The sequence below is a fragment of the Capra hircus genome, chromosome 5 (assembly GCF_001704415.2).
Source record: "Capra hircus breed San Clemente chromosome 5, ASM170441v1, whole genome shotgun sequence".
Taxonomy (NCBI): Eukaryota; Metazoa; Chordata; class Mammalia; order Artiodactyla; family Bovidae; genus Capra; species Capra hircus.
The window spans coordinates 64,114,826-64,129,974 of NC_030812.1; the positions used below are offsets into that span (position 1 = coordinate 64,114,826).

General features: G+C 38.6%; 1 protein-coding gene across 12 annotated transcripts in view; it reads left to right on the forward strand.

Annotated features, from left to right (window-relative positions):
• MYBPC1 (myosin binding protein C, slow type) overlaps positions 1 to 15,149 on the forward strand; it is a 101,242-nt gene that overhangs the window by 59,275 nt on the left and 26,818 nt on the right. For 10 of the 12 annotated variants that reach the window (XM_018048164.1, XM_018048165.1, XM_013964021.2 and 7 more), the window contains 6 exons: positions 5,223 to 5,382; positions 7,246 to 7,350; positions 8,085 to 8,273; positions 9,122 to 9,256; positions 12,416 to 12,469; positions 13,617 to 13,784. In XM_018048164.1, the coding sequence (XP_017903653.1) occupies positions 5,223 to 5,382; positions 7,246 to 7,350; positions 8,085 to 8,273; positions 9,122 to 9,256; positions 12,416 to 12,469; positions 13,617 to 13,784 (811 nt within the window). The remainder of the gene's footprint in view (positions 1 to 5,222; positions 5,383 to 7,245; positions 7,351 to 8,084; positions 8,274 to 9,121; positions 9,257 to 12,415; positions 12,470 to 13,616; positions 13,785 to 15,149) is intronic. The other 2 variants (XM_005680517.3, XM_018048170.1) reach the window with 1 other exon arrangement.

The window sequence follows — 15,149 nt, forward strand, 5'->3', positions numbered from 1 at the left end:
AGACTCTTGAGAGTCCCTTGGACTGCAAGGAGATCCGACCAGTCCATCCTAAAGGAGATCAGTCCTGAGTGTTCATTGGAAGGAATGATGCTAAAGCTGAAACTCCAGTACTTTGGCCACCTCATGTGAAGAGCTGACTCATTGGAAAAGACCCTGATGCTGGAAGGGATTGGGGGCAGGAGGAGAAGGGGACGACAGAGGATGAGATGGGTGGATGGCGTCACTGACTGTACATGAGTCTGAGTAAACTCCAGGAGTTCGGTAATGGACAGGGAGGCCTGGCATGCTGCGATTCATGGGGCTGCAGAGTCAGACAGGACTGAACTGAACTGAAGGGTCTATGTAAACAATAGATTGTCAATGATAACCTTGTATCAGTGTAGATTCATTCATTGTAACAATGTACCTACTCTGGTGGGGGTGTCAATAGTGGGAAAGATTGTGTATGTGTGGAAATACGGATTATATGAGAAGTCTTTGTACTTTTCCATTCAATTTTGCAGGGAACTCAAAGCTGCTCTACAAAAGCGATTTATTTTTTAAGGAAGTCGGAGTCTGTTTCCTCCTTTTCTATTTTCTGGAGAGAAAAAAAAAGAGCTTTGTTAAGCTATGGGACAACTTCAAAAAGTCAAATCTATGTGTAATTGGAGTCCCCAAAGAGTAGGACATAAAAATATATAAAGAATTAATGGTCCCAAATTTTTCAAATTGATAAAAACTATAAAATCTCAGATCCAAGAAGTTCAATAAAATCCAAGCGCAAGGAACATTAAGAAATTTACACTATCATAATGAAATTGCTCAAAACCTGTGGTTAAGAAAACAATCTTAAAAGGAGACAGAGAAAAAGGTCACATTAAATCTATAGGAACAAAGACTAGGATGACAGCTAATCTCTCTGGAAGCAAAGCAAGTGAGAAGACAGTGGATCAACATTTAAAGGGGGAAAAAACTGTCAGCTAGAATTCTATACTCAGTAGAAATAATTTTTAGAAACAAAGGCAAAATAAAGTTATTTTCAAATATGCAAAAGCTGAAAGAAGTCATCTCCAGAAGACTTGCAGTATGAGAAATGCTTAAAGAAGTCCTTAAGTCAAAATGAAGTGATACTGGCCTTCCCTGGTGGCCCAGTGGTAAAGAGTCTGCCCACCATCGCAGGAGACATGGGTTCCATCCCTGATCTGGGAAGATCCCACATGCCACAGCACTACTAAGCCCATCCGCCACAACTACTGAGGCCCACACCCTAGAACCCATGTTCCACAGCAAGAGAAGCCACTGCAATGAGAAGTCCACACACTGCAACTAAAGGGTGGCCTCCATCACCACAAATAGAGAAAAAGCTCGAGCAGCAGTGAAGACTCAGCGGAGCTAAAAATAAATAAATATTATACTGAAAAAGGAAGTGATACCAAGATGAAAGCATTTTCTCAAAGGAACAAAGAGCGCCAGAAATGGTACCTACATGGGTAAACATTTAAGAATTTTTTCTAATTATTTAAATCTTAAAAAATAATTGGTTGTTTAAACAAAAATAATAATTATGCACTGTGGAGCTTTAAACATCAGTGTAAGTAAAGTTTATGATGATGAAAACATAAGACCAGGAGGGGAGAAGTAGAAGTAAGGGTTAGAAGGAGTGAAATGGATGTAGGCTGTTGTAAGTTTCTTTTGCTAAACATAAAATATTATAACACCACATGGAAGTAGACTATACTATAAACCCTAAAGGAACCACTAAAATACTAAAACAAACAGTTATAGCTAATAGGCCAACACAGAACATAAAATGGAATCATGGAACCATATTTAAGGAATCTGAAAGAAGGCGAAAAAAAAAAAAAAAAAGAGGCAGAAAGAACAAAGGGGACCAATAAAAAAACAGCTACCAAGATGACAGAATCACAAAGAAAAACGGTTAAGTTGGAGATTTTAATACTTTTCTCTCCATAGGTGATAGAACAGGAAGAGAGGCAGTCAGTGAAGATATACAAGGTTTAAGAAATACTATCCACCATCTTGATGTAGTTGACATTTATAGAACACTCCATAAACAAAGCAGAATGGGCATTATTTTAAAACCCACAGGAAAATTTACCAAAATAGACCATAAATAAGTCTCGATAAATGTAAAAGGACTCAGGTCATGCAAGGTATATTCTTTGACCACAATGGAACTAATTAGAAAACGGTAACAGAAAGATTTGTAATATTTCTAAATATTTAGAAGCTGAGTAGCTTCTTTAAATAGAAAAGAAAAAACATAACTCGTGGATCAAAGAAGAAATTACAAGGAAAATCAGAAAATATTTATGTGGTCAGTTGCTTCTAACTGTTTTCCAGGCTCCTCTGTCCATGGAATTGTCCAGGCTAGAATACTGGAGCAGGTTGCCATTTCTTATTCCAGAAAATATTTATGAACACACTACATATCAGGATTTGTGAAATATGACTAAATCAGAACTGAACATCCCTATTAAAGAAACATCCCTATTAAAACATCCACATCTATTAAAGAAATGGAATTTGTAGTTTAAAATCTTTCACAAAGAAAATTTCACATGTAGATGGCTTTATTGGATAGTTCCACCAAGTGTTTAATAAAGAAATAATATAAATTTAATATAAACTTCTAGAAAAAATTGAAGAAAAGAAGATAGGAATATTTCCCAACACATTCTTGAAGGCTAGTATATTCTTACAGCAAAACCAGAAAAAGACATTACAGCAAGAGAAAACTACAAATCAGTATCACTCCTGAACATAGGACAAAAATAGTTCTAAACAGAATTTAGCAAAGCAAATCCGAAAGTACATAAAAGGAACAATATGTTATAGCCACAGGTGGCTTATCCCAGGAATGCAAAGGTGGGTTTAGCATTTAAAAACAAATATAATTCACCATATTAACAAACCAGGGAAAGAATGTGATCATCTCAATAGACACAGAAAAACATTTGACAAAATTAAACACTCATTTCTAGTAACAAAGCAAACCAGAACATGAAAGGAACTTCCTCAGCATGATGAAAGACATCCTTGAAAATCCTACAACAATCCTATCATCCTACATAATGGTGAAAGATCGAATGCTTTTCCTCTAAGATCAGAAAGAAGAGAAAGATGTTCACTCTTACCACTTCTATTCAACATTGCACTGAAAGTTATAGCCAGGGCAATCAAACAAGAAAAAGAAGCGAAAGACATACATTCTGGAAAGGAACAAGAACTCTTTATTTACAGTTGACATAACCATTGGTGTATTGGTTTGGCCAAAAATTTCATTCAGGATTTTTCATAAAAATCCAATATAAGCGACACACACACCCAAAAAAACCTGCTAGTACAAATAGTCATGGTAGCCTTATTTGTAATATTCAAAAGCTGAGAAAAATGCAGATTCCATCAATGAGTGAATGGATAAATAAAATTCATACACGGGAATAATACTCAGTAATAAAAAGGAATGGATTAGTGATATAGTGCAATAACTTGGATGGATCTCAAAATAATTATGCCGAGTGAAAGAAACTACCATTTTAAGAAGCCGTTAAAAAAAAAAAAACCTGACAATACCAAATAATGGCAAGGATATGGAACAATGAAAGTCTCATTCATTGCTGGTCGGAATGCAAAATGGTACATCCAGTTTGGAAAAGAGTTTGATAGTTTTTTAATATAAAGTTAAGCATATACTTTGATACAACTAAAAGCTATTCCTAGGTATTTTTCCCAAAGAAATGAAACACATGTCCACATAAAAACCTGTTCAGGAATGTTTATAGCAGATTTATTCATAATTGTCAAAACCTGGAAACGACTCAAAAGTTCAATTGTATAAGGATATAGTTTGTACATAGATAAACCAACTGCACATGGAATGTGCAATGGAAAACTGCGCAGTAATTAAAAGAAATGTGCTCATAATACACACAGCAAAATGGAGCAATCTAAAAAATTTCACTTGAAATGTTTGACTCCATTTATTTGACATTCTGGAAAAGAAGAAACTAAAGTGGCAAATAGCAGACCAGTGATTTCCAGAGACCAGGGTTTAGTGGGTTGAATGCCAAGGAGTGTGAGGACACTATGGGAGGTGATGGAAATAGTCTGTATCTTGATTATGGTACTGGTTACAGAATCACAGAAATTTGTCAAAATTCATGGATTATATATCTAAAAGCTATGAATTTTACTCTATGTAAATTATAGCACAGTGAACAAAATAAAATATGGAAATATGAAATGGATAATATAACACTGCCCTAAGTAAATCGTTTTTCTTTTCACATTTAAAAAAAAAAGAGCAGAACATCTTTTACAATCTTAAGGTAAGGATTTGGCTAAAATGAGGATATTTTGTTTTATCATAAAATAAGAATCATGAAAGCTGCTTCAAATATTCTTACTGTTGTCACAATCTTATGTTATTGAAGATTTGCAAGTCCTAATCCAGACCCTAAAGAGCAGAAGTGACAATAGTTAGTGGCAAATTACGCAGGTTCTTAACTGCCTGGACCTTCTCTATTTTTCCTCTTTGTGTATTGGCTGCCCATTGTTGCATGGAAGATATGACCTGGAAATCAGAAAAATGTAATGTCACTTTAAATTTCTGGTGTGAGAAAGAAGAAAGGGGAGAAATGAAGGAAAATAAGAAGGGGAAAAAGGGAGAAGGAGAAAAGAAAGAAAATATAATAGACATCTCAGCTTCCCTCTGTCTTTACTCTAGGAATTAGATGTTCATTCTTTCATGTCCCACCGGAAGGGAAAAATCAAATTGGGAAATTGCCACTGTGTCCTTCTTCAACCCCTTTCAGTATTTAAAAATTTTCAAGACATTTAGAGAAATGAACAAATCATTATTTAGTTTCTGATATGAGCGTAAATATTTCTAGTTTAATGTACAAAGAAACTCTTCTCCTCGAATGACAGTTTTGTGCTTATATTTTTGGTCCTCCAACTTTCTCTTTTTAAGGAGTTAACTGATAGTGAACTTGGGAGTCAAATCCCAGTTCTACCACTTCTTAGCCGTGCAGCCTTGGGCCATAAGTTTCTGATGTGTAAAATGGGATGACAGTATGTTTGTCCTTAGAGCTGGTCGAGGATAAAACTAGGAACATGCATTTCAGGCATTAGCACCATTTCCAGCTTAAGTGCCCAGGCACTCTGGAGGTGTCATTGTTTGCACAGATCATACTGCATTATGTTTCCTTTCTCCCTAGGCTATTATGGAGGGCAGCGGCCGGATAAGAGCTGAAAATTACCCTGACAGCACCACTCTTGTTATTGACATAGCAGAAAAAGATGATTCTGGTGTTTACCACATAAATCTGAAAAATGAAGCCGGGGAAGCACATGCAAGCATCAAGATTAAAGTTGTGGGTAAGTCCTCAAGTCAACAAACTTCTAGGATCAAGCTGATGTGCTTAGATCCTAGGTAGACTTTCTCAGCTCTTGGGTGTCTCAGCTTTTCTGGGTAGCTGACAAAGAAACTCACACTATAACTGTACTTTATAAACCACTGCCTTTCTTTCTCTGTCTTTGCCACTTCTTTATATGTCTTTCTTTTTCTTTTCTTTCTCCTCTTTTCTTTTTTTCCCTTCTCTTCTCATCTCTTTTCTTGCCTAGAGGACTAGTTGCAAGAAGGAATAGCTAAAGTTAGGCTTTGGGGTTGCTGACCGAGTTCTCTGCTGCCACACTCCCTTTCAGTGTCTTCCACAGTCACTGACACACAATTGTTAAATAATTTCCGGCATCACATTCATTGTAGAGTCCCGAGGCAGTGCAAGCGCAGGTTGGAAAAGAATTTTCAGAGCTTTTCAGAAGGGAGTGAGTTTATTAAGAACAAAGAGCAGAGATTATGAGGGCACTGCAAATGCAGCGGGCTAACCTCCTACCATACCAGGGAGAGTCAGTGCTTTTTATGGGTTAGTGGTGTTCTTGCCTAGAGAATCCCAGGGACAGGGGAGCCTGGTGGGCTGCCGTCTATGGGGTCGCACAGAGTTGGACACGACTGAAGTGACTTAGCAACAGCAGCAGCCAATTTTTATAGCCTCAAGACAAAGCAAATTCCCGCTGGACGGTTGGCATTAGGTGATTGATTAGGGCACCATAGGGTGACTACCAGGGTGGGCACTTTTGCTTCATTTGGGATCAGGAAGTCTGCTGATAATTAAAGATCAGGGTGGCTTTTGGCAATGTTTACAAAGGGGCTCAGTCAGTTCCAGAGGTGACCTTGGTTCTGAGCTCCACTTCCGTGGCCTTAGTGCAAGGCCTAGCACCTGTGGCCTTGGGGCAGGACTCCGCATAGAGGAATAAGACCTGCCTTGGTTCTTAGATGACTTTCTAAATACTTTTTTCCAGCTCCCAAAACCAAGTGAAATGAGTCTAGCAAATTACTGATAGACCAAGATCTCATGATTTCTTCATTCCATTTTAGTTTTCCCTCAAGAAACATATTTCAAATTGATCCAAAGCTAAGGTCACTTTATTACATATTGAACTATAGAAGACATGGTAACTTGACATTAAAAATATATATATATTTATTTGGCTGTGTCAGGTCTTTGTTGCGGCATGCCAGATCTTCGTTGCGTCTTGCAAGATCTTTCGTTGTGGTTGGATGGACTCTCTAGTTGTGACATGTGGACTCAGTAGTTGTGGCACACAGGCTTAGTTTCTCCCAGGACTGTGGGATCTTAGCTCCCTGACCAGGAATCGAACCTGTATCTCCTGCATTGCTAAGTGGATTCTTAAGCACTAGATTACCAGGCAATCCCTAACTTGCCATTTTTGACTTAGATTTCTACCAGTCAACATCTTGAACCTTCCAACTGATGTAAAATGTACAATAATTAGTCCTTGATTTAGTTCTGCTGAAAGTTCACTTTGTAGTTAAGAAACAAAATCCCATCCAATATTTAGGCAATAATTTAATTTCTTAGTCACCATTTTCAAGACAAACAGCAAGTCTTGGATTTCATGCGGTCCTATAATGTGACACCAGCTTAAAGGACTTGGAAACGTCATTTGACTTTGTGTTGGGCTCACCTTCCCTGATTCCACAGGGAACAGGACCTTATGCCTAAACTAGTTAGTCAGTGCATTTCAGTAAACATGGAAAAATAATCAGAAATAGCCTTGCTTCTGTGATTATTACCCCAAAACATATTCTCCAGTGAACACTTTTCTTTGTGCTTTTGGTCAACTTTATCTTATTCTACTCTACCTGTTTGTCTGTTACAGATATCCCTGATCCTCCAGTGGCACCAAACGTGACAGACGTGGGAGACGACTGGTGCGTCATGACCTGGGAGCCTCCTGTCTACGACGGAGGGTCCCCGATCTTAGGTAACTGCGTGTTGGTTCACCTGTGGAATGGCCAGTGGAGTTGATGTGCTGTTTATGCATATTAGCACAAAACACATTTTAAAATACTGAATTTAGAAGAAAATCTTTAAATACCCATTCAAATTAAAATATAGTGGGGGATGTCCTTTAAGTAAGTACTTGAGATTTAAATAGCTCCTATGAATATCATCTGATTTCCTGTCCTCTTTTTTTTTTGACATTTCTATTCAGTATCTAATTTTGAAACAATCATAAGTCTAACTTTGTTCTGGTCAGTAAATGCCCAGTTCCAGAGAATTATGTCTATGAAGCAGTTTCATTTAGGGTTAAATACTTAGAAGAATCTACTTCCCCATGGAACAAGAGCATTTTTTTACTTGCTAATAATGAAACTTACAAAACTGGTTATTTCCGCCTTCTTACGTACATTGCTGGGACTCATAGTCACTGTACTAATTTCTATGGCCTACATATCTGTGGTCTACTTTTTCCTCTTCTCTTCCTAGCACCACTTTAACTTTTGAGTGTTTTTATTTTTGTCTATATCCATGATGTTAATATTCGTATTGCTTATAATCTCTCTCAAACAACTGATGGAATAAGATGAAAATATATGTATGACTTTTTCACTTAGAGTACTGAGAATTTAATAAATTTTTGAGAATTATAATATCTGACAAAGTTTAATTTTAGAGGCCAAGGAAAAACCTGTTTTCATTTTGTGTCCCCTTCAGGGTACTTCATTGAGAGGAAAAAGAAACAAAGCTCCAGATGGATGAGGCTGAATTTCGATCTCTGCAAAGAAACGATCTTTGAGCCCAAGAAGATGATTGAAGGTGTGGCCTACGAGGTCCGCATCTTTGCTGTCAATGCTGTTGGCATCTCTAAGCCCAGTATGCCCTCCAAGCCTTTTGTTCCATTGGGTGAGTCGAGAGATGTGTCTTTGTCATGAAAGTCATTGTCCCAGGTTGTGACTGCTGTCTTCTGACTTCTAACTAAACCAGACCTAGAAGCTTCTTGGAGTGGTGCCAGAGCAAGAAACTGGAAATTGTTAGGGACAATTGTCTAAGAAATTACAAACAATGTGATAGAGGTGAATGCCTTCATAATGTAGGCCCTGGAATTTATTACTGGCATTCCAAAGACAGCTGTGAGTGGCTCTGTTGCCCCTCCTCACTGGAAACATGGTTGAGCCTGTTGACACATGACTACCCTCATTTGACCTTTAGAAAGTGTAAGCCAGCACCTTAGTTTAGACACCATAACTAAAACAAATTGAGATCTATTCAACCAAGCACACTTGGAAGCTAGTCTCTTTGCTTTACAATTACACTTTAAATGTTATCTATGAACCAAAAAAGTCAATTCAGTAAAGGCAAAGAAAGAGATAAGATGTCTCTGCCATCTTATAGTGGAGAAATGTAATTTTCAAGAAGAGTTTGCACTTGAAAATTAAGAAGTTATGGGAAATTTACACTAGATCATTATATCTCAAACTTTGACTTTTTTCAAATGCCTTGGGCCTCCCAGAATCCCACACCAGCCTCCCAAGTAGAGGGCAAGTGTGGCAGCATTTCTAAAATATTTTTCATGCCTGGCAAATCTTTGCCATATACACAGCATATACTCAAGAAGTCTTCACCGAATTTTATTAAGATGTGGGGGCTTCTGTGTGCATTTTTATTTGTATCCTAGTTCATTTTACCACAGTTTCTGTGCCATAATTCTGTAGTAATAGTTTCTGCTTTTTCTGTCTTTTTTATCTTTAAAGCTGTAACCAGCCCTCCTACGCTTCTGACCGTTGACTCTGTAACTGACACCACAGTCACAATGAAGTGGCGGCCCCCAGACCAGATTGGAGCAGCAGGTTTAGATGGCTATGTGCTAGAGTATTGCTTTGAAGGAAGTAAGTACAACTCATAATTCAAACGAATATCGTCATCAATAGGTGAGATATGCCCCCCCTTTCTTTTGTTTCTGTCTTGGGAATTCTCCTGCCTACTGAAAATGACAAGCCAAAGGTCATCCTTCTGTGATGGAAAAGAATTCAGCCCTTCATTGGTATTAATCATTTGAGATCTCCAAAATATCCAGATGGGCTCCCAGATCTGACCACACGATAGATCTAGGACATAGGAGGAAGGATTCTAACCAAACTTCAGGGATCCCTTCTTCTTGAATTGGTGGAATCAAAATGTGCCTAAGCAAAATAAAAGTCTAGTTAGGATAAAGCAAATTGGAAATGCTAAACTCTATACTGAGCAGAGGTCAGTTATCAGCAGAGCTACCTATTTTTAGGTAAGGAGAGATTATATATTTGACTATCTGGTGATCAATTCCTGCCTTCTTACAGGAAAAAAAAAAAAAAAAGAATAATCAAGAACAACTTTCAGTGTTTTAAAGAATCAGTAAAGAATCTTCCACCAGAGAATGTAAGAAATAGATTTGACAAATGGCAGTAATTTGTTTCAGGACATGAGTGTATAAAGTGTTAATGGTTTCATGGTTTACATTTAGGAGGTGACTAGAAACTGGCAAAAAAAACCCTCTTGCTGATAGAAATAATAAAAAATAAAAAATGACACAAGATAATATGGGCCGGAGTATATCTAAAACCAAAAAAAAAAGTACAGTTCACTAAAAGCCTCTTGTATTTTTTGATTTCCTACTTGTCTTGGTTTGGAGATGGGTGAATAAAACTGCTCTAGCTCTAAACTCAGGCTCCATTCTAGATGATGGTAGGTAAACAGTCCACCAGGGAAGTTTATTCAAATCTTGACAAATGAGAGGCCAAGATAGCCTCTAAGAAAATTCTTTGGACCTGCAACTTTAACATGACTCTTACATGAATGAAAGAGAGACTCCAGAGCACATTTGAGAAAACAAGAGTGTGAACAGAAGGAAAACGTCTATGAAGAAGAAACTTTGAAGAGCAGAAGGATGAAAAAGAAGCCCCAGTCCTCTGGATGGGAGCACCTGTGGAAATAACCTGAGTTGGTCGGGAGGGTAGAAGAGAAAGGGGAAATAGAGAATCTTGGTAACACTCCATTCCATTCACATGCACTCACTCACAGAGCACTGTGCTTGATTTTTCCAGGGCTTAGAAATCCACTAACCAAAACAACAATGGGGGGAAAACAGTTCCCAGAGTTATCCCAGTGTGGGAGGGGGTGTTGTCACTCAGGCAACAAATAAAATCTTGAGCATTTCAGACTATGGTTTATTCCTACTCCATTCCCCTCCTATTTGGAACACCCCCCAAGCCCTCCTCTCTGCTATTTATACTGCCCCGCTGGCAGAATTTCCCAGTCTTCTATGTGATGGGGCTGCTGAATGTGAACCTTTTGTGTATGTATGAAACAGAGCAAATTCTTTACTCTTTTCTTTCTGATAGGTTTAAAAAGTGAGAAGATACAGCAAAATGATAGATGGCTGTCATTTTGATGTTACCCACCTTAGATAAAATACAACGAAGTGTATTTTACATAATTTTGTGTGTGGTCTGTGTAGATATATATGTATACCCCCTATACATATATATAAGTACACAGTCATTATTATGTATATATTTTGCCACGTAATGTGTTGGAATTAGCTTTCTATGGAAGTTCTTTCATAACGTGTTTATCTTTCTTCTTGCAGTCTTTTCTTACTTCCTTTCTGTGGCTGCCCTATTCTCCATTCTCTTTTAATGGCTGTTGTCCTCCAGACTAATTTCTGTAGTGTTTGATGCTTTTAGATACGTCAGGTTTTACTCTGTAAGAGAATTCTTTCTTTTATAAGATCGTGTGTTGGTTTGGACTCTGTCTTTCTCTTGGTTTTTATTTTGTAATGCCTGCATCATTTTACTCTTCATTTTCTTCCTTCACCCTGGTTCTTTTTCTTCCTGAAAACTTTTCCTCATGTATCAAATAACTTTCACATTCCTTTCCCAACCCCTGGACACCAATTTCTTTCTCTGTTTCCCTCAAGTAGTTCCAACATGAAAAGCTGTTTTTGTTTCTCTCTGATCTTTCTTTGTCCTGTTTCCTCTTGAAATTTTCTTCTTTCCTAGTTCTTCACTCGTTCATGCATGTTTTCTCAGTCTCCTGTTTCATGTTCTCATCGATTATCTCTTCATTATGAAATATCAACATGGTAGCTCCCAAACCGACCATTGAATTCAAGGTGTTTCTCTTTTTCAAAGTCCTGAGTAATTTGTATCATTCACATGCCCTCCTAGCCACCAAGATATTCTGGCTTGCTGCTCCTTCTCCCTAATACTCTAGAAGGGTTGAAATAAGAGAAAGAAGAATCCCCATTCCCCTGCTCCCTTCCTCATAACCTAGATGGTCATCATTCTGAACCATTGGGGGAACACCCACAACCCCTCTGTGAGCCGGGAGCATCCTCCCCCTGTGTGGAATGCAGGAACCCAGGATAGCTTAATTTGTTTGCTAGACCAAGAGCTTGTTGTCATGACAACCAGGGGCTGCCTCTTGGGCTGTGAGGGCAGTTTTTGTTTTCATGGAGAACACTTCCAATTCCTGGTAAGACAGGGCTGCCCTTATCTCAAGTGCCCGCACTCCCAGGCTCTGACGTGTGAGCCCCACAGAGGGAGAACTACGTTCCCTGAGGACCCACCAGACCCTCCCCAGCTGAGGTGGCAGGGACAAGAGCAAGGGGAGACTGTTCCACTGCAGACTGCTCCCCTATGGAGTCTAGGATCGCTTCCGCTTTTGTCTTCGGGGTCTTGCTTTGTTCTTTTCTACTTCTTGCTCCCAGAGTTGGAGGTGTCCCAGCCTCCTTTCTCCTCCTCTTCTCTGTGGCAGGTGCCTCAGGACCAAAAAAAAAAAAAAAAAAAAACAACAACAACACACACACAGTCTGGACAGAGCAGGCTGTGCCCCTCCTGCGGAATTCCCCTCTCCTCTAACGTGTTTGGTCTCTTCCGTCACTGTTCTGAAGACAAATATCTTTGCATACTTTGCACACTTTACTAACAGAGAATGCTGACTGCTGATACTATATTCTTCTGGTGTGAAAGTGGGTGTCTTTAATTAATTTTAATGACGGATTCTCAAAGGTACATCAGCAAAACAGTCTGATGAAAATGGGGAGGCTGCATATGATCTACCAGGTAAAGTATTCTCTGAAAGATCTCAAAGTTTCTTACTGTATGATAAAGTTTCTGGGAATGTTCCAAGACCGAGCATGAAGTACACCCACACACAAAACGCCCTTAGAGATGGAGGGGGAGGGTGGGCCATGAGTTAATAAGGTGGGAACTGAGCCTTCTTCTTTCTTGTTTTTCCCCCGTGGGCATAATAATGCATGTAAACTTTTAGAACTTGAAATGTTTGTAAAACCTGGATGCTGGGTTTAAATTTTCTTGATGTTATAGACAAAGCTACCAAAAACATTTTAAAAAATCAGAACTTTTGACTGAAGTGAAAGATTATGCCAGTTCTCTATGAGGTCTTGGCTCCGGAGCTGTGTTTCCTCTTTACTGTGGATATAAGCTTTTTTTCTTCATATTTGGGGGCATAATCCTTCCCATGGGCTTCCCTGGTGACAGATGGTAAAGAATCCACCTGCAATGCAGGACACCTGGGTTCGATCTTTGGGTTGGGAAGATCCCCTGGAGGAGAGAATGGCTGCCCATTCCAGTGTTCTTGCCTGGAGAATTCCGTGGACAGAGGAGCCTGGCAGGCTGCAGTCCATAGGGTGGCAGAGTCAGACACAACTGAGCAACTTTCACTTCACTTCACTTCATTTCACTTCACTTTACTCCAGACTTCCCATGGCCATATTATTGTCTTATATCATAAGCCTGCCAGGATAAAATGGAGAGCTCACATGACTGTAAAGGTCAGGGTCTCTCATTCATAAGAATAGCGTTTTCCTTTTCCCCTGAACTTTAATGTATATTGATGGATAAATATCAATTGTAAAAAATGTATACTGTAAAACCAAATTGGAATTACTACAAAATTCCTGGAACAGTCACTATCCTTCAGGATACCCTAGTATCGTGTATAAGAGACTTTTTAGAAATAGCAGAATCTAACTATCATTCCTGATTTTTACCTTAGCCATTCTAGGCCATTTTTTCATTTAAATATGATAAAAGCCCAGCCATGTAGTCTGATTTCAAAGCAAAGTCATATTCCCTCAAAATGATTTAATTTAGAGTAAAATACTAGTTTGGAGTCAATTGTTTAACAAGATGATTTCTTTCACTAACTATTATTTTTTCTTTTCTTTTTTTCCTTAATGGATTTTAGCTGACGACTGGATAGTTGCAAATACAGAACTGATCGAAAAGACCAAGTTCACCATCACAGGTCTGCCAACGGATTCAAGGATCTTTGTGCGTGTGAAGGCTGTGAACGCCGCCGGTGCCAGCGAGCCCAAGTACTACTCTCAGCCCATCCTTGTGAAGGAAATCATAGGTAGGTGGCAACGCTTTCAAAATTTTGTCTCCATGTTTTTTTAACCGCTTTCTTTCCGAAACCCTCCTCTCTTGTTGTCACTCCTTTGATATTTTATTAATATCTCCTGGGAGTTAGAAATGAACAAAAGAGCCCTTTATAGGCAGTATGGGAGGTCAATTCCCAGTTTTTAACCTAGTATTAGGACCAGATAAGTATACCAGGTTGCATGAGCCAAATCTGATTGGGCTGCCTTTTTATAATGGAGAGAGAGAAAGGGGGAAGAAACAGTTCAAACAATCTGTATGGCAGCAACAATGGCTCCAATGAGTCTGTGAGGTCAAAATCATTTTCATAGTTCTTTTCCCTTTTCAATGTCTGACCTTTGCACTGGTGGTGCAAAAGCAATGGTGTGTAAAACTGCTGGTGCCTTAGCACAGATCATATTCGTGCCCCCAAATTGTCTGGTCAGTCTTTTCTTCCTTACGACCATGCACTCCCAATTAAAACAAACGGGCCTTAGACTGTTCTTGATGAGGTATAAAAGTCATTGATAATCATTTAATATGATTATTTAAATGATTAATAATAAAAAATTAATCATTTTTAAACCTTGGTTCTTGAGTACTTTTTCCCTATATATGTGACAGTGAAATGCAAAGTATATGTCAAGATTTTATGCTATGTACCCTAGTACAATTGTTGTCTCTAGGGAAAACTATTTCTGCAACTGAGTTAAGAGCCTAAACTAGTGCCCTATTCCAGGAAACTCCATTCTTCCTTGAAAGAATGACAGTGACAAACTCTGGCTAGTCGAGTTTGGGTATTTGGCAGACATTTTCTAGAAAATGAATGGAGTGAACCTGTAACTTCAGGGAAAACAGTTTACAGTATTTGTTGTCAATTTGTCCATGAAAAAATTTAATCTTCGAAGCAAAAATTAGAATTTTGGAAAACTGGTATCCACCATCATTGACTTGACAGCTTTCTAATACTTAAGATCTTTTCTGATAAAGTAGGTGGTTATACTAGCAAATGCAATTTTTTGATACTGAATAATGAATGCAGTGTTTCAAAATTTGAATGATCCGCATAATTCAGTGAAGCTATATTTTCCAGAAGACTAATGCAAGTTTAAAAATCATGCCTGGGTAAGATACATTCAAAATGAAAGGTAGATCAATGGACTTTAATGTAACAGAATATGAAAAGTTCATAGATGGTTTTAGATTCCACACTGTAGCTAACCCTTAAAGTGAAGTGGCTCAGTCCTGTTCAACTCTTTGCAACCCCATGGACTGTAACCTACCACGCTTCTCTGTCCATGGGATTTTTCCAGGCAAGAGTACTGGAGTGGGTTGCCATTTCCTTCTCCAGGGGATCTTC